We start from the raw sequence: 23,809 nt of genomic DNA, 5'->3' as shown, positions 1-23,809 counted from the left end.
GTTAGGCTGAATGTCTGCCACATCAGAGATGGACGGCACCGACCGGCCGACGTCCCGCTCTCAGCCTCATATGGCTGTAACCCTAATGCATATCCCATGATGCTTTGTGCTTCCCTGCAGGCCCCGCGGCGGTGGCCCCGGCGGACCCAGGAAGCAGAAGGAGCTGCCGTCGGAGCCGCCGTACACGGCGTACATCGGCAACCTGCCCTTCAACACCGTCCAGGGAGACATCGACGCCATCTTCAAAGACCTCAACGTGCGCAGCGTCCGCCTCGTCAGAGACAAAGAGACAGATAAGTTCAAAGGTCAGGGGGCGGGGCCAAGCACCTGCTGCATTCACCTCATATGGGAAACGACAGAAAATACTGCTCACTGGTGTTTGTATGTAAAGTGCTCTGACTGTTGGTTTGTTTCTCTCAGGTTTTTGTTATGTAGAGTTTGACGACTTGGAGTCTCTAAAAGAAGCTTTGACGTACGACGGCGCTGTGAGTATCTGATCAGCTCTTAGTCTGCAGGCAGGGAACAAAACCAGCCAGTAGAGCTCAGTAGAGCTCAGTAGAGGCCAGTAGAGCTAGGTAGAGGCTGGTAGAGCTCAGTAGAGCTAGGTAGAGGCTGGTAGAGCTCAGTAGAGCTAGATAGAGCTAGGTAGAGGCCAGTAGAGCTAGGTAGAGGCCAGTAGAGCTAGATAGAGGCCAATAGAGCTAGGTAGAGGCCAGTAGAGCTCAGTAGAGCTAGGTAGAGGCTGGTAGAGCTCAGTAGAGGCCAATATAGCTAGGTAGGGGCCAGAACAGGCCAGTAGAGCTCGGTAGAGGCCAGTAAAGCTCAGTAGAGGCCAGTAGAGCTCAGCAGAGCTAGGTAGGGGCCAGTAGAGGCCAGTAGAGCTAGGTAGAGGCCGGTAGAGGCCAGTAGAGCTAGGTAGAGGCCAGTAGAGCTAGTTAGAGGCCAGTAGAGCTCAGTAGAGCTAGGTAGGGGCCAGTAGAGCTAGGTAGGGGCCAGTAGAGGCCAATAGAGCTAGGTAGAGGCCGGTAGAGGCCAGTAGAGCTAGGTAGAGGCCAGTAGAGCTAGTTAGAGGCCAGTAGAGCTCAGTAGAGCTAGGTAGGGGCCAGTAGAGCTAGGTAGGGGCCAGTAGAGGCCAGTAGAGCTCAGTAGAGCTCAGTAGAGGCCAGTAGAGCTAGGTAGGGGCCAGTAGAGGCCAGTAGAGCTCAGTAGAGCTAGGTAGAGGCCAATAGAGCTAGGTAGAGGCCAGTAGAGCTCAGTAGAGCTAGGTAGGGGCCAGTAGAGGCCAGTAGAGCTCAGTAGAGCTAGGTAGAGGCCATTAGAGCTAGGTAGGGGCCGGTAGAGCTAGGTAGAGGCCAGTAGAGCTCAGTAGAGCTAGGTAGGGGCCGGTAGAGGCCAGTAGGGCTAGGTAGAGGCCAGTAGAGCTCAGTAGAGCTAGGTAGAGGCCAGTAGAGCTAGGTAGAGGCCAGTAGAGCTAGGTAGAGGCCGGTAGAGGCCAGTAGAGCTAGGTAGAGTCTAGTAGAGCTAGGTAGAGGCCGGTAGAGGCCAGTAGAGCTAGGTAGAGGCTAGTAGAGCTAGGTAGAGGCCAGTAGAGCTAGTTAGAGGCCGGTAGAGGCCAGTAGAGCTCAGTAGAGGCCAGTAGAGCTAGGTAGAGGCCAGTAGAGCTCAGTAGAGGCCAGTAGAGCTAGGTAGAGGCCAGTAGAATGTTTTTCCTTCTCAAGACAAACTCAAGACAAAGCATTGTAGTAAGATGGATGCTACCATCATCTTAGTCGTAAGATGCTTTTGGGAAACGGCCTGACCAGCAGCAGATTGCTGTGGTTTGGAAACATAGCTTTTTATCTTCTTGTTTTACTTCACTGCTGAAGTCTTAAAAGGCTAACCTGACCTCTGACCCCTCCAGTTGCTAGGTGACAGGTCACTGAGGGTGGACATTGCAGAGGGGCGGAGACAAGAGCGAGCAGGCGGCGGCGGCTTCGGCTTCAGGAAAGACGACAGAGGTAGAAACACAAAAACACTGACAGCTAGTTAACTCAGTTACTGTTAAAACAGCTAGTTAACTTACACAGTAAACTATGAAAACAACTAGTTAACTCGCACAGTGAACTGTTCCGTCTATTTAACGTAGTTTATTAATATCTTCACCACCGTGCTGCAGGATTAAAACATTGAGCCATTAACTTCCCAACACAGTAATTACTACACTGTTAAACGGTTCATTGTTGTATTGTTATGCTGTCATGTACTTTCTACTACTGTAGTATATTTTCGATTGTTGCTTTCTCTGATATTATGCCTTCTGTGTTGCTGTGACTAATTCTGACTAACGCTGTCTAAATCTTAATATAAATCTTAATCTCTGGCATCCATCTTTTCTGTCCTTCCTCCTCCAAGTCTGTCTGCTGTGGCAGTGAAGCCACGTTTAATTCTGAGTGAAAAAAACAAAAACTGGTTAGAAAAACAAGGACAATTCATATAAAACATAATGTAGTTCCAGCCTTTTAGAAATAATTATTTGCTGGGTAAAATCCCTATTTTATGGAGAGAAAAGTTACTAAAAAGACAAATTTATGCTAACTCAGTATGTTTGGGGAACTAATTGCTGATGAATATAATTTTTCCACCTTGACTTGGAGGAGGAGGTGGACTCTTCATCCTTCATGCTCCATCCTCATCCTCATCCTCACCTCCACCTCAGCTCCTCCTCCAGCTGGTCCAGCCTAGATCTTCTGTCCATCTGCTCGGCCCGCAGGGTTCAGACAGGCTTATCTGGTCTGGAGACGACCAGCATTAGATTAGATTAGACCGATTCCTGCTCTCCGCTAGTCTGAAAATCTGGAGAAATCACCTCAACTGCTTGTGTATCAGAACCAGCCATAACGAGGTCCGGAGACAGCGTTTTAAAATGGTAAATGCGTTCTGGAGAAGAATCAACCACACAGATATCTGCTGAACATTTCCCTGTGCAAGCTGATAGTGAACAGAGAGTGATGTCGTGGTAAAGCTGGTCTCAGGTTGGGTAGGTTTCTCCTCAGGTCAGTTGTTGGTCTGTCAGTGTTTCTGCCAGAAGATTTGAGTGTCTTCTGGTTCTCCTGCTGCGTTCTCGATCTGACGTCTCCAGAGCCAGATAGACAGTGGATATCTGAAGTCTGCACACCATGAAAACCCTTTAAAGTCAGCTGCATGAAGAAACCAGCAAATCAAGTGTTTGTAGACTTTGAATATCCACTGTATCAGTGAAAGGCCAATATTGGTCAATCGTGCTGCATTCAGGTCATGTGGGAATAACCATCGAAATAGCCAACAGAGCTGGAAGTGTTCACGCGTTCGGACTCATCTGAATCTGCCAGACTCCATGATTGTAGCTTTCTGTAGACTTTGGTTTCTCCTGATCAGTTTCTTCACTCATAATGCACATGAACTGATGATGACTTCCTGTTTTACAGCAAACCAAACACTGTAATGTCGACCTCAAACCAAAAATATAGACGGTAGTTAAAGAGACGGTCCACCCAGTTCAAATGTAAATTTTCTTTAGTATCACTCTTGATTTCTGTGTTCATCATCCACCAAGATCTGAGCGTCCCTAACATTCAACTACTGTAATAAAATGGAGCGTAGAGAGAGAGAGAGAGAGAGAGAGAGAGAGCGAGCTGCTTGGCACCAAACTTGATAAATTCAAACCTTACACACCAAAAAAATAAAATTTATAATTCGCCTTGGTGGAGCGAGCTTCATTGTAGACTGAAGAGAGAGAGAGCGCGGCGTATTGAGGTCGACTTCTGATTGGATTTCCCACTCTGACTTGTGAAAGTAGTTTTTAATCCGCAGCAGAACGGAGAAATCAGCTGATCGTCTTTTCTCAGTGGAGAAACAACTTCAGACTCTGTTTCCTGTTTTTTTTACACCAGCAACTACTAAAAAAACATTTTAATGAGAAATTTAATGTATAAGAAGAGAGAAATTAGTCTCACCAAACCCAGAGTTCCCCAGTCAAGTCTCGCTGGTCTTTCCCATGTGAAGTGAATGCAGCAGCTGTCTGGCTAACTAACTCCTGTCCTTCCTGACTCCTCCAGCAGGAGGCGCCGTGCCCTGCTGCTCCTCTCCCCTCCCCTCCCCTCCTCTCCCCTCCTCTCCTCTCCTCTCCTCTCCTCTCCTCTCCTCTCCTCTCTCTCTCTCCTCTCCTCTTCCTCCTCCTCTCCTATCCTCTTGCCTCCCTTCCTCTCCTCCTCTCTTCCTCGCCTTCCTCCTCTTCTCCTCTCTTTCTCCTCTCTCCTCTCCTCCTCTCCTCTCTCCCTCTCCTCTTGCCTCCCCTCCTCTCGTCCTCCTTTCTTCCTCTCCTGTCCTTCCTCCTCTTCTCCTCTTCTTTCTCCTCTCTCCTCTCCTCCTCTCCTCTCCTCTCCTCTCTCCTCCTCCTCCTCCTCAGTGTTAAACTCCCTCTGTCCCCTGCAGGAAGAGGAAGCTCGAGAGGAGGAGGAGCACCTAGAGGAGGCCGTGACTCCAGGGAGGACTTCTACGACCAGCCAGGAGGAGGTGCGGTCAGAGAGTACAACGACCCAGGTTGGACAGCCAGCCGATAGCCAATCAGAGCAGACTGTACTGTAGGTGTTACTGGGATGCAGCCAATCAGATGACAGGATAGTTTTGATAGTGAGTCATCTGAAGAAGGAAACCAGATGTGTTCTAACATCCAGGAGAACTAAACTAGACTGAATTAAACAAAATTAAACTGGACCAACCAAATTAAACCAGACTGAATTGAACTAGACTAAACTAAGCTTAACTAAATTAAACTAGACTACACTAAACTACACTATAGTAGACTAGACTAAACTAGACTACATTAAACTAAACTAAGCAAGACTAAACTAGACTACACTAGACTAAACTAAACTGAATTAAACTAAACCCAACTAAACTAAACTAGTCTACACTAAACTAGACTAAATTAAACTAAGCTAGACTAGACGAAAAAACTAAACCCAACTAAACATTATTAAACTGGACTAAACCAAACTAGACTACACTGAACTAGACTAAATTAAACTAAACTAAGATAGACTAAAGTAGATTAAATTAAATGAGACTAGACTAAAGTAGACTAAATTAAATTAGACTAGACTAATGCCACTTTTCCACCGCATGGTACCGGCTCGGCTCGGCTCGGCTCGCCTTTTTTGGTTTTCCACTGGGCGAGTATCAGGTACCAGGCACCATATCACCTGGTACCTGCTACTTTTTTTCGTAGCACCTCCGTCGAGGTTCCAAGCGAGCTGAGGCGATACCAAAAGGAGACGTGAAAACACTGCAGACTGCTGATTGGTCAGAGAGGATCGTCATCGCGACACGGGACATATGCTAAGTTAGCTACCGGGTTAGCGGTTAGCTTACCCTCTCGCGTCGCCTCGAGCAACCAGAGAGCAGTCTGCTGTCTGGCTGCCTTCAGCCTCTTCTGAAATAAAATCTGTTTCACATACCGAGAATCAAGAACACCGTCCCTTCCGTATCCTGCATTGTTGCTGTGTGTCGCGTTTCATGCGGCGTCGCGGCGTCGCTATGACGACCAGTTGTGGGGGGTGGGGCACATTGAGGGGGAACTATCTGCAGTGGAAAACCTTACTACCAAAAGCGAGTCGAGTAGAGTAGAGTAGAGTCGAGTTGAGGCGAGTTGAGTTGAGGCGAGTTGAGCCGGTACCATGCGGTGGAACAGCGGCATAAATTCAACTGAACTAAATTATAATAGACGGAACTAAACTAGACTTGACTAAACTAAAGTAAATTAAATTAGATTAGACTAAATTAAACTAGCAGATCAGTTTTAGTTTCAGTCCAGATCAACTCTGTAGGCGATGATCCAGAGCCATATATAGACAGTTAGTCCATATAGAGACAGAGTTAGTCCAAATAGAGACAGTTAGTCCATATAGAGACAGAGTTAGTACAGTTAGTCCATATATAGACAGTTAGTCCATATAGAGACAGTTAGTCCATATAGAGACAGAGTTAGTACAGTTAGTCCATATATAGACAGTTAGTCCATATAGAGACAGAGTTAGTACAGTTAGTCCATATAAAGACAGACTTAATCCAGTTAGTCCATATAAAGACAGACTTAATCCAGTTAGTCCATATAGAGACAGAGTTAGTCCATATAGACAGGTAGTCGTATAGAGACAGGTAGTCCATATATAGACAGAGTTAGTCCAGTTAGACCAGAGCCATATATAGACAGAGTTAGTACAGTTAATCCATATATAGACAGTCCATATAGAGACAGAGTTAGTCAATAGAGACAGGTAGTCCATATAGAGACAGCCCATATAGAGACAGAGTTAGTCCATATAGAGACAGGTAGTCCTTATAGAGACAGAGTTAGTCCATATAGAGACAGGCAGTCCATATAGAGACAGGTAGTCTATATAGAGACAAAGTTAGTCCATATAGAGACAGAGTTAGTCCATATAGAGACAGGTAGTCCATATAGAGACAGAGTTAGTCCATATAGAGACAGGCAGTCCATATAGAGACAGAGTTAGTCCATATAGAGACAGTCCATATAGAGACAGGTAGTCCATATAGAGACAGGTAGTCTATATAGAGACAGGTAGTCTATATAGAGACAAAGTTAGTCCATATAGAGACAGGTAGTCCTTATAGAGACAGAGTTAGTCCATATAGAGACAGAGTTAGTCCATATAGAGACAGGTAGTCCATATAGAGACAGGTAGTCTATATAGAGACAAAGTTAGTCCATATAGAGACAGGTAGTCCTTATAGAGACAGAGTTAGTCCATATAGAGACAGGTAGTCCATATAGAGACAGAGTTAGTCCATATAGAGACAGGTAGTCCATATAGAGACAGAGTTAGTCCATATAAAGACAGAATTAGTCCATATAGAGACAGGTAGTGCATATAGAGACAGGTAGTCCATATAGAGACAGGTAGTCCATATATCTTGATATATGGACAGTTAGTCCATATAGAGACAGAGTTAGTCATTAGAGACAGGTAGTCCATATAGAGACAGGTAGTCCATATAGAGACAGAGTTAGTCCATATAGAGACAGGTAGTCCTTATAGAGACAGAGTTAGTCCATATAGAGACAGGTAGTCTATATAGAGACAGGTAGTCTATATAGAGACAAAGTTAGTCCATATAGAGACAGGAAGTCCTTATAGAGACAGAGTTAGTCCATCTAGAGACAGGTAGTCCATATAGAGACAGATAGTCCATAAAGAGACAGTTACTCCATATATTTGGATATATGGACAGTTAGTACATATATATAGACAGAGTTAGTCAATAGAGACAGGTAGTCCATATAGACAGCCCATATAGAGACAGAGTCAGTCCATATAGAGACAGAGTTAGTCCATATAAAGACCGAGTTAGTCCATATAGAGACAGGTAGTCCTTATAGAGACAGAGTTAGTCCATATAGACAGAGTTAGTCCATATAGAGACAGAGTTAGTCCATATAGAGACAAAGTTAGTCCATATAGAGACAGATTTAGTCCATATAGAGACAGGTAGTCCATATAGAGACGGAGTTAGTCTATATAGAGACAGGTAGTCCATATAGAGACAGAGTTAGTCCATATAGAGACAGGTAGTCCATATAGAGTCAGAGTTAGTCCATATAGAGATAGGTAGTCCATATAGAGACAGGTAGTCCATATAGAGACAGGTAGTCCATATAGAGACAGAGTTAGTCCATATAGAGACCGAGTTAGTCCATATAGAGATAGGTAGTCCATATAGAGACAGGTAGTCCATATAGTCCATATAGAGACCGAGTTAGTCCATATAGAGACAGAGTTAGTCCATATAGAGACAGAGTTAGTCCATATAGAGACAGAGTTAGTCCATATAGAGACAGATAGTCCATATAGAGACCGAGTTAGTCCATATAGAGACAGAGTTAGTCTATATGGAGATAGGTAGTCCATATAGAGACAGGTAGTCCATATAGAGACAGAGTTAGTCTATATGGAGATAGGTAGTCCATATAGAGACAGGTAGTCCATATAGAGACAGAGTTAGTCCATATAGAGACAGTTAATCCAGGTTGTAAATAAGGAACAGTGTTCTCCATAATGGACAACAGAATCACCAGTTACTATGGCAACAACCATGGGCCCAACATGGCTGACAGTCACAGTTTGGTCACTGTGGTTTCCACAGTGTATGGCTCTGGACAGCAGGACAGAACCAACAGACGCACGGCTGGACCAGGCCTCCTGCTTTCCCATCATCCCTTTCACCGGAACATCTCATGCTCATTGGTCACCTTGCAGGTTCCCAACGCTGGACCAGACTGTGGCGGCCATTTTCTAACCTGTCTGTTTGTTCTCTGTCTGTCTGACTGTCTGTCTGTCTGTCTCTTTGTCTGTCTCTCCACCTGTCTGTCTGTCTGTCTGTCTGTCTGTCTGTCTGCAGGCTTTAGAGATGACGACTACATGGGTGGGCGGGGTCGAGGCGGCAGTCGTCCAGGCGACAGGAGGGGGGCAGGAGGGGCGATGGGTCGCTATAGAGACGGGCCGCCTCGCGCAGGACAGACGGACTTCAGAGAACCTTCTGATGGTGAGACGAGCAGAGAGACCAGCAGAGAGACAGCTGGTCAGTAGGTCGATGTGTTCAGACTGAAGGTGTCCTGCTGCCTCCTACTGGCTGAGTATAGAACTGTTACAGCAACAAGACAATAGAATAGAATAGAACTTTGTTGTCCGCCGCAGTGTAACTTAGCCTTTAGCTTCACAGGTTGGTTAAAATGTGAAACAATTCAATAAATAAAATACACAAAAACCAATAGACATAGCCAACAATATCAAAAGAGCAGTAGAGTTGTCACGGTGGGGCTGTTTTCACACCGGTTATACCGCCTTTCACCAGTAGAGGGCGGTGTGAGCGCTGTCAAAGGGAAACTTCAAATTCTGCTCCAAACTTGTGTGTGTTAGTAATGTATTTATAGATTTAAAACGCTGCTCAACACTCAGAGTTAATGTGAGTGCAGGGCAGATTCTGGCGTATTGCCATTCTTTAGGCTCCCATTGGATTGTACTGGACTGTAGGTAAGGACAAATGGTTAATCCTATTCATCCTAATCCATTTTATTAGTATGTTGTCAGTATGTCCATTTATCATTTAGTAGCCTAACTAATAGGATAAAATGATGAAGTGATGACATTTTATATCCGAAAGTTCAAAGGTCAACTTCACTGTGACGTCATAATGTTTTGCTTACCACTGTAGCTGAGAAAACCATCTTGGGTCATTCTACAAAAACGGTGGAAGTGCTGTCACTTACTTTAGCAGACACCAAAATCCTTTAAGTTGACCTAATAATCACATTAATTATATATGTTCAATAAATAAAGACTGTCCTTGCAATGATAAAACAAAGTTTATTGGCGGAGGCGTACAACCATGAGGCGGTTATTTCTAGTTTAACAAAATACAAAATAACGGTATTCCCGGCGTGGGGCTCAGACACCGGCGTGGACTCCCAGACCGCATGCCACCGGGACACCGGGACACCGCCCACCGTGACAACACTGGAGCACAGTGAGGAAGAATGGAGTCAGGATTCAGGAGGGTGATTTCCTTTGGGATGAAGGAGATTTTGTATGTCGATCCCAACCAAATAAAACAATAATATATACAAAAAATTGGCCATATAACTTCTCATTTTGTTACACTGTTCAACTACAACTTATAACTCAGAACAGTTTAACACCCTCATCTTTATCTGTGTGTGTGTGTGTGTGTGTGTGTGTGTGTGTGTGTGTGTGCAGAGGAGCGTGCACAGAGGCCTCGCCTGCAGCTGAAGCCTCGTACGGTGGCCGGACCGCTCAACCAGGTCGCCAACCCAAACTCCGCCATCTTCGGTGGAGCCAAACCACGAGAGGAGGTGATCTCCAAAGACAAACCATAAGAGACTGAGGCCGAGAGGGCCAGGGGGGCGGGGGGAGGGGGGTGGTGGAGGGGGGGGACAAGTGTTTATGGATAGAGAACTTTAAAAAAAGAGAGAGAGAAAATGCCAATGGGACGAGTTAACGCCACAGTTAGCATTCCTTCCTGACAGCGAGCCGCCTCCTCTTCTTCCTCGGTTTGACTTCAGTTTGAGCAAAATATTTATTCTGAGAAGGAATAAAAAAAAACACGAGAACACACTCTGAAAAATAATCCAGCACACACACACACACACGCACACACACACGCACACCAACACCAACGAGCAGCTTGTGAATGCATGTCCAAACTGTTCCCTTGGGTGTCTGCCCCGCCTCGGCTTCACTGTGCTTAGTGCCTGCTTCGTCCTGTAGTCTCTCTGCCGGGTCAAAGGTCATCCACCGTTTATTCTCCTAGTCTGACAGAGCCCCGAGCGTCCGGACGCTCGCAACGTAGACCGGTCGTCTCGTAGCCGACCGGCCGCCGGCCCCGGCCCCGGCCCCGGCCCGGCTCGGCCCGGCCCCGGCAGCCGGTCGGCTTCCTCCTCTCCGCGGCAGACCGATGACATCATGTTCCGCTTCCTCTCTCTCGCTCGTGACGTTTCGCTCGCTCGCCGTGTTCGGACCGCTACCCTCGAGTCGCGAGGTCGGTTTCCGTTTGTTTTCACCTGCTGGCTGTGGCGGATGGGCGGGGCTTAGACTGTCAGGGAAAGTAGACTAACTGACTTTCCTGTGACCGTCTGAACTCGCTGCCGTTTGTTTCATCGTCCTCTGCGGCAGACTCCGCCCATCCGGCACCGTCAGGAGACCAAAAAACACGCAACGATGAAAAGTGTTTGAAAACGCTGCTAAATCTGCTAAAAAGTAACCTGAGGGGCGACGCTCTTATCTCTGTTCCCATGATGCCCTGCTGGAAACCCTGTGGAGGTGTGGCCGGGTCCCTTCTGTAGTCAGCCAATCAGTGGCAGGGTCCCTTCTGTAGTCAGCCAATCAGTGGCAGGGTCCCTTCTGTAGTCAGCCAATCAGTGGCCGGGTCCCTTCTGTAGTCAGCCAATCAGTGGCCGGGTCCCTTCTGTAGTCAGCCAATCAGTGGCCAGGTCCCTTCTGTAGTCAGCCAATCAGTGTTGAGGCAGACGCAGTGCAGGCAGGGTTGGTGGACCTGAGTGAGGCCGCCTGTCTAACCGTGTTGTCTCCTCTCCTCCTCACCTGACAGTCTGCAGAGTAAACGGCAGTCCGGATCTGCCGGCTTTCTTCACCAAACATCTTTCAGAGGCGGAGCTGGTCTGGTTTCCTCCGCTGCCGCCCACCGGCAGCCATTTGGCATCCCTAAAACTGTTTAACGCTGCATTCAAGTCACGTGGGAAAGACGGTAAACTACAGCTTCCTACAAGAAAATACTGTTCACTCAGCCTTCAGATGGTAAATGCTACTAGAAAATACTTTCAGATGGTAAATATTGCAGAAAATACTGTTCACCCAGCTGTCAATAAATTCTACTTAGGAACTCTACTTCCTGAATTCTGATGCCAACAGGAAACAGCTGCAGTCCAGTGTAGGAATGTTAGATTCTTTTCAAATAAAACAACAACATGAAGAATTTTCATCATCAGTCTTTTTGTGATCACAGCTCTTAACTCCTGTCTGGATTTTCTGGTTTGTGGTCGACTTGCAGTGTTTTGGTTTGGTCAGGTGTTGCATCATCAGTTCATGTGAGTTCAGACAGAAGAAGCTGATCAGGAGAAACCAAAGTCTGCAGAAAACTACAATCATGGAGTCTGACGGATTCAGACCAGTTTGAGTGTGTGATGGCTAAAGTTTTTTCCCATATAACCTGAATGCAGCATGGTTCAAGTGGGGAGGCCAACTGGTGCGAGGGGAAGCCTCCGATTGGCTAAACAGCAACCGTGAGGGGCGGGGCTTCTGGTTATGGCTGTCAATCTGGCTCCTCCCCCACATTTAAAGGCAGTGTGGATGTTTGGTTGTGTTGGCTGATGGGTAATATCGTCACTGTCAGGTGAAAACCTCGTATCTCCGCTTCTTCATGTTGAGTTACCAGGCTTTCACGTGACAATGATGTTCCGTTTCCCAGGCTTCCTTCCCGTTTACCTGGAGGGGGCGGGGCTTAGGCTTCCTTCCTGTTCACCTGGAGGAGCAGGGCGGGGCTTAGGCTTCCTTCCTGTTCACCTGGAGGAGCAGGGCGGGGCTTAGGCTTCCTTCCTGTGTATGTCCTTATCTATTTCCTGTTCTGTCCTTTGACCAAACCTCCTCTGTCTGTGTTGAAATGTTCTTCCTGCTCAGAACCAAACTGTCGTCTCTGATTTCAATCCGGATGTTTGGCGGATTTCAGCCGGCTCAGATCGGGCCAGCAGCTTCCTGTAGTCCCGAGGTGAAGCGGTTTGATTGGCTGCTGCTTCTCTCCTAAACTTTATTTCCACATTTATTCATTCACCAAAAGTCGCATCAGACGAGCCCACTGTATGACCGGTATCTTTAACGTAGGACGGTGCTGAGCGAAGCCGCCGGCTGGTGGTTCAGCTGAGACTCGAGACTCGGGACTCGGGCCGAGACTCGAGACTCGAGACTCGGGCCGAGACTCGAGACTCGGGCTGAGATGTGCTGTAGTCCGCTTGCCGTTAGACCAAGTCTAGGTTGCTTTTTCACAAGTTTTGTGTGTTGCAAAAACCATTTTTATTTGACATTTTACTGGATATGAAATTGAGAACGTGAAACCTTTTTCTTACTGTACTATAGAAAAATCAGCTGTTTTTATTTTTTTTTTTGGTTCATTTTTTTTTCCTACACTGTTTATGGCAATAAAAATGTATCATCTTACATTATTAAGAATGTGTTTAAATTCGGGGAGGGGGGGCGAGTCTTTGTTTGAAGTTAATTTACAATGAAACCGAGGAGAAGAATAAAGCTTGTTCTGTATTGGCTCCAGTAACACCAACATGTCTGCCGCCCTGCTTCATACTCTGTGTGTGTGTGTGTGTGTGTGTGTGTGTGTGTGTGTGTGTGTGTGTGTCTGTGTGTGTGTGTGTGTGTGTCCCTTCAGTATCAGGACCAGTCAGGATGGAAGAAAAGGTTTGTTTCCTCACTGACCTGAGATCAGCTCTCAGAAGGAGTTCACAGACCTAAGATGGGTTGTTAGCATTATTAGCCTGCCTCATTGAAACCAAGGGGCCAGTTAGCCAGTTAGCAGGGTGCTGTGGAGCTCGATGGTAGAGCGGGGTTGAGGGTTCGATTCCCACAGCGAAGTGGCTAATGACAGACAGGAAGTGGCTAATGACAGACAGGAAGTGGCTAATGACAGACAGGAAGTGGCTAACATTCACATCCAGCTGCTGGGTGAACAGCAGTGGGGAGGTGAAGTTCACTTTTTAAAATATGGGATTTGTGAGAATGTCTAAAACTAAAGTGTGTATGGAAAGGAAATATATTTGAAATATGTATTTTTTGGCCACAATGCATTTCAGATACATTTGGAATGTATGGGATCTTTGGAATACATTTTGAAAATGCATTTGAAGCCGTGCAAAAATGTATTCCAGACCAGAGAAGAAATATATTATATTAGAAATACATTTGAAATGAAATGATAATACATTTAAAATATATTTATTAAAATATAAGAAGTGGCCAATTTTTACATATTTCAAATGCATTTTGAAATCCATTTTGAAATCTTTCTTTCCTATGGGCTAACAGCTTAACTGGCTCTTCTACGTTTTGATCCATCAAATGAAACGCAGCACATCTGGATTTTCCTCCTTCAGTTACTTTTCAAATCGATTATTGTCAGCAAAACTGTCTGGAAAGAGGAGGACAGCACAGGCTTCACTTCCCCATCGTCAATATCAGGACCGGCTTTCCAAAACAGGTGAGTTGAAACAGTGGTCAGACTGGTCAGACTGGTCTGTTCCCAGTTGGGCCAGTTGCATAAAGATAGACCTGGTCTTAGACTTAAATGTGACCTTAAGTCAAACTTGTTATAGACTCTCTCCTGTTCCTGCTGATTCTGGATTGTTGTAGATCTCTATTGTCTCTCTCTCTAAAGACTCTCTCTCTTCAGGCTCTTTCCAAAAACAGCTTCAGTAACATCAGGGCATCCAATTCCAGACAGCATATGACCAAAAAATCACAATCATATACCGATATATTTCATCCTGTACTGTTTTCGCTGAAGTTTCTCATAAATAAACAATCCTCCATCTGTCTTTTTTAAAGTTTAATATCACTTTTACCTTAACTTGTAATTGATTTTCTTCCAGTTCCTGCAAGTGGATGATAGAGCATCTATTTTTGAGATTCAAAATTCGTATCCAATTCCGGACACTTACTTCGGTCCGTGTGGGTGTTTTCATATACTCCATATTAACCCTTTATTAACCTTCCTGTACCTTCACAGTGTTACAGAGCCTTGTAAGAAGTGCAGACTCTGTACTCAAAGCTCTTAGTTTCCATTTATCAGCCGATCCAGATTCTCTACATGAAGTCACTGTCGCCCAAAGTGGATTTAAGGCTTCCCGCTTCTTGTTCGTGACTAAGTTCATAACTTAGTGTTTTATATGCTTAAATGTTTATACATATTTATGAAATTTGATACCGAGCTTCTGAAATGTGTATGAATTTACATCACTTAGCTTTGGGTTGGGAACTCGTATAAAAATGCCGGTAAACACCGGAAATTACGCGAGTGGCCGGAATTGGATACAATTCTGTTACTTAAACTTCCCACTCTGACAGTTAGGCTGACTTGTTGCCATAGCAACAAAATTCTTAACTCAAGATTAGCCAGGGGGAGGGGCTAACTGTCCGAAAATAAGTCAGTCCTAATATTTAAGTAACAGTCTTAATTAGCCTAGTCCAACCTGAATCTAAGACCAGTCCAAGGCTTAGACTAGTCTTATACTAGCTTTATGCAACTGGCTCCTGTTAGACTGGTCAGTGACAGATTGTTTAGACTGGTTAGACTGGTCAGTCCAGAGACAGACTGGTCAGTCCAGAGACAGACTGGTCAGTCCAGTGACAGACCGGTTAGACTGGTCAGTCCAGTGACAGACTGGTCAGTCCAGAGACAGACCGGTTAGACTGGTCAGTCCAGAGACAGACTGGTCAGTCCAGAGACAGACCGGTTAGACTGGTCAGTCCAGAGACAGACTGGTTAGACTGGTCAGTCCAGAGACAGACTGGTCAGTCCAGTGACAGACCGGTTAGACTGGTCAGTCCAGTGACAGACTGGTCAGTCCAGAGACAGACTGGTTAGACTGGTCAGTCCAGAGACAGACTGGTCAGTCCAGTGACAGACCGGTTAGACTGGTGAGTCCAGAGACAGACTGGTCAGTCCAGAGACAGACTGGTTGAACGGATGTGAAGTTGAGCCTCAGTCAGTAAAGCTGTAGCAGTCCAGTCTCAGCAGTAGAAGGATACATTATAAATAAATGTTACATAACATAAATAAACCATATATATTACATCAAATCTTATTCAGTTTGGATTGTTTTATTTTTCTCAGAAGGCACCATGCTGTTTTCACACTTGTCCGAAAGAACTTTCTCATTATTTCTAGTCATCGAAAAGAATAAAGAAAATAAAGCTTTTGGATATAATGACTGCATTTATACTTTCTCCTTTCGAAAAATTAATATCATGTTCCTATAATAGTCCCATAGGGCCGTATTGTCTGTATGTTTATAATCGTGTTACAGTCCAGTGGTATTTTCTATATCCTGTGGTATCAAGATAATATTTGATGTGATATTGATATAGTATATTATGGCATTACTTCCCTGCTGTTTTACAGCATGTTGTTTTTAGGTTCAGACTGTTCGGTCTGTCCGGCTCAACTCTTCCTGGTTCAGATGAACTTCAGCCAGCAGCCTCGACTTCAGAGAACAGCGAGACTTTCCTTTACTCCACTTTCTCTCTCAGAGTCAGTCAGCAGACATTATGGTTTTCTAGCCAGTCGAGGTAAAACTAGTCTGTGTTTGTGAACTATCAGCAAGCTGCTGGTTAGTTAGCTAACTGTTAGCTAACTGCTAGCCGCACCGGTCTGAGCAGCCTGTCAGCCTGAGGTAAGATGGCTTTATGTTAATAATCCTACTAACAGTTAGTTGTTACGAGTTAAACTGCCGACAGACCGCTTCTGTTCACTGGTTTGGTTTGACAGCAGCTGTTCGCCGTCGGGTTGTGGAAACACGGCTGTTAAGTTTCGTTTAAAGTTTAGCCGGAGTCTATTAATCGACTTCAGTAACGTTAGCTAGCCTAGCTGTTAGCCTGCTAGCAACCCCGATACGTCCCATACTCTGGAGAGAACTTAACGCCAAACTCCTTTTAAAACACTGTCAATTTAATGGAGCCTTGCTTAACGGTAAATACACTTCATAAAACATGACTGAATACTTTTTTACGAATCATTAGGAGCCACTCCCCCCTTCGGCACACTTCTAACATAACAAATACGTATTTTAACAAACTATCAACTTATAGATTTGGTTCGCCTGTTATTCCCCAGATCCCCTCCACCAGCCCCCCGCGGCTCTAAAAGTCTAACGTTATACTATGTTGAGATTTTACCGAGACAAAGCTGCTTAGTGAGACTCTTCATGCCGAGTTCAGCAGAAGACCTTAAGCCATGTTCCACCAGGGAGGAACGTGCCGATAAGGAAGCAAACGGACAGATTTTTCAACCTAATTTGGCATACAGCCCTCGCCGCACAGGTAAGATTACCATTAATATTAATGGTAGAATATGATGTTAGTAATAAACCAGGAAGCATCGCAGCAGTTGTGCCACAGCTCGAGGTTAAAACGTAACGTTCTTCACGCCGCGCTCCTTCCAGGTTGTGGAACAGGTTTGGGGGTTTTGGGAGTTTCTTGGTGACTTGGCAGTCCTGCGGCGCTGCTGTGGGTCAAACCGTCTTTTGCGAGATAGACATCCTTCTAATTTCTCTGTGGTTGAACTACTGATTCCTCCTAAATATGATCTGTGTTTTCACTTTCGTACTGATAAAGAGTTGCCACATATGTTCGACAACAAGGCTTTATTTTGAAAGTTGTGACCGGAAATCGTAGGTTTAGTTATGGCTAACTTGATTGATACTACTTGCCACTACTACTACTACTACTACTACTACTAGGCTACTACTATAACTATTACAACTGCTGCTGCATTTACTGCCACTACTACTAACTACATGCTTCGATCCGTATGGCACCACCACACATGTTCACGAACGAGGCTTTTATTTTGAAAGCTTAGAGCGGCAGTCTTTTTTTTTCTAGCTAACTACATTAGTATGTAAACATGATTAGCTATCTGTGTGTCACCACAGTGTGAGCGGTGCTGATTTACTGCAGGCTCATCAGTTGAAGTTAAAGCGTTTCGCATCAGTTGGAGTGAAATATGAGAGCAGGTCAGCAGGAAGCTCAGCACCTGAAGGCTCTGTTGTCTCCTAACAGATCCTGGATCAGTCTGAAGGCTCTGTTGTCTCTATAACAGATCCTGGATCAGTCTGAAGGCTCTGTTGTCTCCTAACAGATCCCGGATCAGTCTGAAGGCTCTGTTGTCTCCTAACAGATCCCGGATCAGTCTGAAGGCTCTGTTGTCTCTATAACAGATCCCGGATCAGTCTGAAGGCTCTGTTGTCTCTATAACAGATCCCGGATCAGTCTGAAGGCTCTGTTGTCTCCTAACAGATCCCGGATCAGTCTGAAGGCTCTGTTGTCTCTATAACAGATCCTGGATCAGTTTGAAGGCTCTGTTGTCTCTATAACAGATCCTGGATCAGTCAGGAGCTGCAGACAGCAGTTCAGGTTCAGTCTTTGTGTTTCTGCTGTCAGACGACTGAACCGGTGGAGAAAAGTCCAGTTCAGAAAATCCCACAGCTCAGTTCTGCTGCACACACACACACACACACACACACACACACACACACACACACACACACACACACACACACACACACACCTATCTGTCAGCCAGCCCACATTTCATCTGCATCACTGGACATGGTTTGCCAGCTTTAGAACATATTTGATATTTTTACTTTTTCGAAGTAAATATTTTGAAAACAAACGCTGTCTAAATATTACAAGTTACAACCAATAAAGAAGAAGGCAAACATGATAGATGCTTCAAATCTTCCATATAGCATCATTTTAAAGGATCAGGCCGGTGTTTTTTTAATGCATTATCATCAACAAAACCTATGAAAATAACAAAAACGGCTAAAAACGGAACGTGGGAAGTCAGAAAGTAACGGGAGGAGAGCAAACACATTGTTGATGTTGTTATTTTCATAGGATTTGTTGACGGTAAGCAATGCATTAAAAACACCAGCCTTATCTTTTAAAGTCGAAGCATTGTTCCACAGAGTTAATGTCGGTCTTTTTAAAGTCTAAGTATTGTTCCAAGGATTTAAAAAACAAAACAAAGACTTATATGACATAATGAATCACAACGATTAGTGAGCAATAGCCAATGGGATGCAAGGATTAGCGGCATGTCTACCACAATATAACACTGGGCATTATTAAGGCTTGCAATGTTTCATTTCTTTTTTTGCAATGATATAAGCAAGCTACATAACATTAACAGATATAATGTGAAATAACAGATAATAACAGATATAACACATGAAATAACATAGCTGACTCCTGACCCAGCTCGGCTGATCTGAAGTCAGGAAAACAAGTTATTTATTCTTCTAAGTATGAGAGTGGGAGGAAAAGTGAAGGACATATGTTTTATGATTAGCACACTAGCTAAAGTAGCTACTAGCAGCTAGCGTTAGCATGGTCACATTAACATCAGTGTGTTTGCTGGCTAGTTAGCTAGCTAACAGTTTGTTCAGGTTAACTGAGCTGACTCTTCTCAAGCTGCAACTCTTCATGTTTTGGAGTAGAGACTAGGGCTAAAGACAAGACAGTTTACTGTGTCACAGTGACCTACGTTTGGAAACAAATCCACCTTATCACACTATTCACTTTTACTGAGAACGTTACTGAATGGATCTACAGCCACACCACAACAAGCTGGCTCAGCTGCTCTGTCTCTACACTCATGGTAACAGGAACAGCAGGTACAGACAGATAGGATGTCACTGTGGCTGCAGCTAACGCTCTGAATTAATGATTAGGACAGCCAACACACACACACACACACACACACACACACACACACACACACACACACACACACACACACACACACTGTAGTAGCTTCAGTTTCGCTGTCATTGACTGAACTTGACTGTCAGTTATAATAACCTACACACTCTCCCTTGTTTTAATAAGTGAGGATGTTGTATTGACTTTCATTCATTTTCTGACCCCTAACCTTAACTTCTGCATCCAAACCACTGAGGGACTGAAAAGTGAGTGTCCTGCTGTGTGTGTGTGTGTGTGTGTGTGTGTGTGTGTGTGTGTCAGGCAGTATGTGGGCGTCCTGTTGTAATTGGATGTGTATGGACTCGTCCAGCGTGGAGGAGTCCGGCAGCGCTCAGCGGCACCAGTCCTACACCAACTCCGCCTACAGCAGCCACCCGTCGCCGCCTGAACACACCTGCAAGGCCTGCGGGGGGCGCTTCGACACGGCAGCCAGGAAGGTAAGCTCACACCTCAGCACCAGGCCACACTGAACTGTTACTACTGCCTGTCATTTGAAATGCTGAATTTGTAATAATACCAAATTACTACCAGACAGGGTTAGAGGTTCCATTCCATAGAGCAAGGCACCAGCACTGCCAGGGTAGGGGGTTCGATTTCCATTGGGATCATGTGTATGTAGTCATGGTGGTGTAGTGTTTAGTGAAGCTGTGGGCTGATGCATCTCAATGACAGTAATCTGACATGTAACAGGATGACTAATCTGACATGTAACATGATGACTAATCTGACATGTAACAGGATGACAGTAATCTGACATGTAACATGATGACTAATCTGACATGTAACATGATGACTAATCTGACATGTAACAGGATGACAGTAATCTGACATGTAACAGGATGACAGTAATCTGACATGTAACATGATGACTAATCTGACATGTAACATGATGACACTAATCTGACATGTAACAATGACTAATCTGACATGTAACATGATGACTAATCTGACATGTAACAGGATGACTAATCTGACATGTAACAGGATGACTAATCTGACATGTAACAATGACTAATCTGACATGTAACAATGACTAATCTGACATGTAACAGGATGGCAGTAATCTGACATGTAACAGGATGACTAATCTAACATGTAACAGGATGACAGTAATCTGACATGTAACAGGATGACTAATCTAACATGTAACAGGATGACAGTAATCTGACATGTAACAGGATGACAGTAATCTGACATGTAACAGGATGACTAATCTAACATGTAACAGGATGACAGTAATCTGGCATGTAACAGGATGACTAATCTAACATGTAACAGGATGACAGTAATCTGACATGTAACAGGGTGACAGTAATCTGACATGTAACAGGATGACTAATCTGACATGTAACAGGATGACAGTAATCTGACATGTAACAGGATGACAGTAATCTGACATGTAACAGGATGACTAATCTGACATGTAACAGGATGACTAATCTGACATGTAACAGGATGACAGTAATCTGACATGTAACAGGATGACAGTAATCTGACATGTAACAGGATTACAGTAATCTGACATGTAACAGGATGACTAATCTGACATGTAACAGGATGACAGTAATCTGACATGTAACATGATGACTAATCTGACATGTAACAGGATGACAGTAATCTGACATGTAACAGGATGACTAATCTGACATGTAACAGGATGACAGTAATCTGACATGTAACAGGATGACTAATCTGACATGTAACAGGATGACAGTAATCTGACATGTAACAGGATGACTAATCTGACATGTAACAGGATGACAGTAATCTGACATGTAACATGATGACTAATCTGACATGTAACAGGATGACAGTAATCTGACATGTAACAGGATGACTAATCTGACATGTAACAGGATGACAGTAATCTGACATGTAACAGGATGACTAATCTGACATGTAACAGGATGACAGTAATCTGACATGTAACAGGATGACTAATCTGACATGTAACAGGATGACAGTAATCTGACATGTAACAGGATGACTAATCTGACATGTAACAGGATGACAGTAACTTTAATTCAACAGTCTTCAGAGTGACGGTGTATCTTGTTCAGCCAGGCTGTCCTGAGGCAGTTTGCTTACTGTCTGAGCTTGTTTAACATCATCTGCTTTACAACTGAGATGTTTCCAATGGCAGGTGATGATCCTGAGGTGTTTCACACTCAAATTATGAATTAGCCTATCATCAGTGACTTTATTCATTTTCACCAGACACTGAGACTGATGAAATGGCAGCTGGTCATTCAGTTTTGGATGGTTTCAGTTTGAAGTTAAAAAGCTCAGGAATGTAGAGGCCGACACGCTGTATGTTCCAGATGGCTGTGATTGGTTGAAGTTCTTGTTGTGAATTGAGAAGGGATGTCCATGGGAATGCTTCATTTGATAGTACAGTGTGTGTGTTTTGAACAAAATGAAATGTAATAAAAATGTTTGCATATCAGTATATGATTATGCATGGTTAATTATACAGACCTACTTCTAGAGCACTAACATACCAGGCACTCTATTTCACCAGCCAGCTGGATGTTTAGAATAGAACAGGACTCCAGGTGATAGTTGGTAACCTGCAGACTTGCCTCCCTGCCAGTCTGGGGCCGCTGTCTGTTGGTCTTGTCAGGCTGAGTGTGTTCCTGTTCAGCAGATCAGGGAACAGCAGCTGTGTGAAGCTCACTATGAAACACAGCTGCACTCACATCACACTGCAGACTGTGGCAGATCTGAACCCAGTGTCAGCTGTCAAGTCCTGTCTTACAGCTCTCTCTCTCTCTCTGTCTCTCTCTCTTTCTTTCTCTCTGTCTCTCTATCTCTCTCTTGCTCTCTCTCTCTCCCTCTCTCTCTCTCTGTCTCTTTCTCTCTCTCTCTCTCTCTCTCCCTCTCTCTCTCTCTCTCTCTGTCTCTCTCTGTCTCTTTCTCTCTCTCTCTTTCTCTCTGTCCCCCCCCTCTCTCTCTCTCTGTCTCTCTCTCTTTCTCTCTCTATCTCTCTCTCTCTCTGTCTCTCTCTTTCTCTCTCTCTTTCTCTCTCTCTCTCTCTCTGTCCCTCCCCCCCTCTCTCTCTCTCTCTCTTTCTCTCTCTCTTTCTCTCTCTCTCTGTCTCTCTCTCTGCCCCCCCCTCTCTTTCTCTTTCTCTCTCTCTCTCTCTCTCTGTCCCCCCCCTCTCTTTCTCTCTCTCTCTCTCTCTCTCTCTCTCTCTCTCTCTCTCTCTCCCCCTCTCTCTCTCTCTCCACCTCTCTCTCTCTCTCTCTCTCTCTCTGTCTCTCTCTCTCTCAGCATGTGTGTGTGGACTGTAAGAAGAATTACTGCGGTCGTTGCTCAGCCCAGCTGGAGCCCCGCCCCCGACTCTGCCACACCTGTCAGCGTTTCTATGGTAACCTGTTGGAGCGGGCGGAGCTCATGAAGCTGAAAGTGAAGGAGCTGAGAGACTACCTGCACCTGCACGAGGTCTCCACCCACCTGTGCCGGGAGAAGGTGACCCTGCTCTGTCATTTACAGTCGGCGGAGTGCAACTACAGATGTAAACGTTGGTGACATTTGTGTTCGGGGTTGAACAGTTGAAGTAGGGCCGGACGATATGGTTGAAATCAATATCATGATAATCATAAGGATTTTTCTCGATATCAATATATATCACGATATGGTTCATGTATGCAAAATCACGTTAAATAATCTAATTAATGTTCATCTCATTGAACCGAATGGTGATGTTAGGTGTGATGTCAAACAAAACAGAAATATTCAAATAATATTCCTACCATACCTCATTTTATCAGAGTTTTTAAGTAAAATTTGCTTGTCATCATCAGTTCAGACAGCAGAAATGTGTCACGATATTAAAATATCTTCATATCATCACGATATGATTCCACTGAAAGACGATAAACGATAATATTGAATTCTGGCCCAGCCTTATGTTAAATTAGCTCCTTCGTCCCGTGTGTCCAGGAGGAGCTGGTGGAGCTGGTCCTGGGTCAGCAGACGCCGCCGTCCAGCGACGCCACCCCCGAGAGCCCGACCCCCGACCCCTCCACCCTGACCCCCGACCCCTCCGCCCTGACCCCCGACCCCTCCGCCCTTACCCCCGACCCCCCTCCCGCAGCCGCCCCCGCCCCCGCCCCCACACCCCCCGCCCCCACACCCCCCGCCGCCCCCGCCGGGCCGGACGCTCAGGAGGACGAGCAGGTGAGAGGAAACACGCTCTGCACACGCTCAGTTGCTCCTGTCCTGGTTCTGCTGAAGAGAAAAGAGTCTTTACAAGGTTCTGCCAAACTCACTGCAGGACCCCTGTGGTGTCCTGGGCTCAGGCCGGTATGACGGTGCTTTTTTTTAATTCATGAATCTGAAGTCATCTTTACCGTTGCCATGTCTGCAGCATCCCATCCCCCTTTTTAAGCATTTCAAAAAGCACAAGATGCCGCCTGTCCGAGTCAGACGGTTATTCAGACTAGAGGTCTTCACGAGTCCAAACTGACAGACCCGAACCCTAATGGACCCGGGGAATTTGTTCCGAGATCCGATTGGACCCGATCATTTTTAAAAATATATATATATATATATATATATACATACGGACCCGTTTTTGCCTGAGATATTACAGACTAGCCCTGGTCTGTAATAGGTCTGTTTTATGGACCCGACAAACCCGGTAATTAAAATTGCTGCTAAAAATGCCGTTCTGCTAAAAACGT

The 23,809-nt window shown here is 45.0% G+C and overlaps 2 protein-coding genes across 4 annotated transcripts in view; both read left to right on the top strand.

The window, feature by feature from the left end:
• Positions 1 to 120: 120 nt before the first annotated feature.
• On the top strand, positions 121 to 12,900 carry eif4h (eukaryotic translation initiation factor 4h; the record flags this gene model as incomplete). The annotated part of the gene is made up of 7 exons (XM_071545574.1): positions 121 to 305; positions 421 to 485; positions 1,901 to 1,997; positions 4,450 to 4,557; positions 8,440 to 8,583; positions 9,795 to 9,910; positions 11,164 to 12,900. Coding segments are annotated over 7 exons (727 nt in total), but the record flags the coding sequence as incomplete, so codon positions are not given.
• A 2,916-nt stretch (positions 12,901 to 15,816) lies between these two features.
• Positions 15,817 to 23,809, top strand: part of rffl (ring finger and FYVE-like domain containing E3 ubiquitin protein ligase) — an 18,573-nt gene continuing 10,580 nt past the window's right edge. Inside the window, exons 1-4 of one of the 3 annotated variants that reach the window (XM_071545577.1) lie at positions 15,817 to 16,024; positions 19,387 to 19,558; positions 22,395 to 22,592; positions 23,067 to 23,303. In XM_071545577.1, the coding sequence (XP_071401678.1) occupies positions 19,388 to 19,558; positions 22,395 to 22,592; positions 23,067 to 23,303 (606 nt within the window). In that variant the 5' untranslated portion in view covers positions 15,817 to 16,024; position 19,387. Of the gene's footprint in view, positions 16,025 to 16,475; positions 16,671 to 19,382; positions 19,559 to 22,394; positions 22,593 to 23,066; positions 23,304 to 23,809 lie in introns of those variants that run through there. The other 2 variants (XM_071545576.1, XM_071545575.1) reach the window with 2 other exon arrangements.

Source organism: Centroberyx affinis, unplaced genomic scaffold, assembly GCF_046629955.1.
Source record: "Centroberyx affinis isolate AG114_WGS23_722 - 3 ecotype Tasmania unplaced genomic scaffold, CSIRO-AGI_Caff_v1 ptg004972l_1, whole genome shotgun sequence".
Taxonomy (NCBI): domain Eukaryota; kingdom Metazoa; phylum Chordata; class Actinopteri; order Beryciformes; family Berycidae; genus Centroberyx; species Centroberyx affinis.
This window is presented reverse-complemented; position numbering and strand designations above follow the sequence as displayed.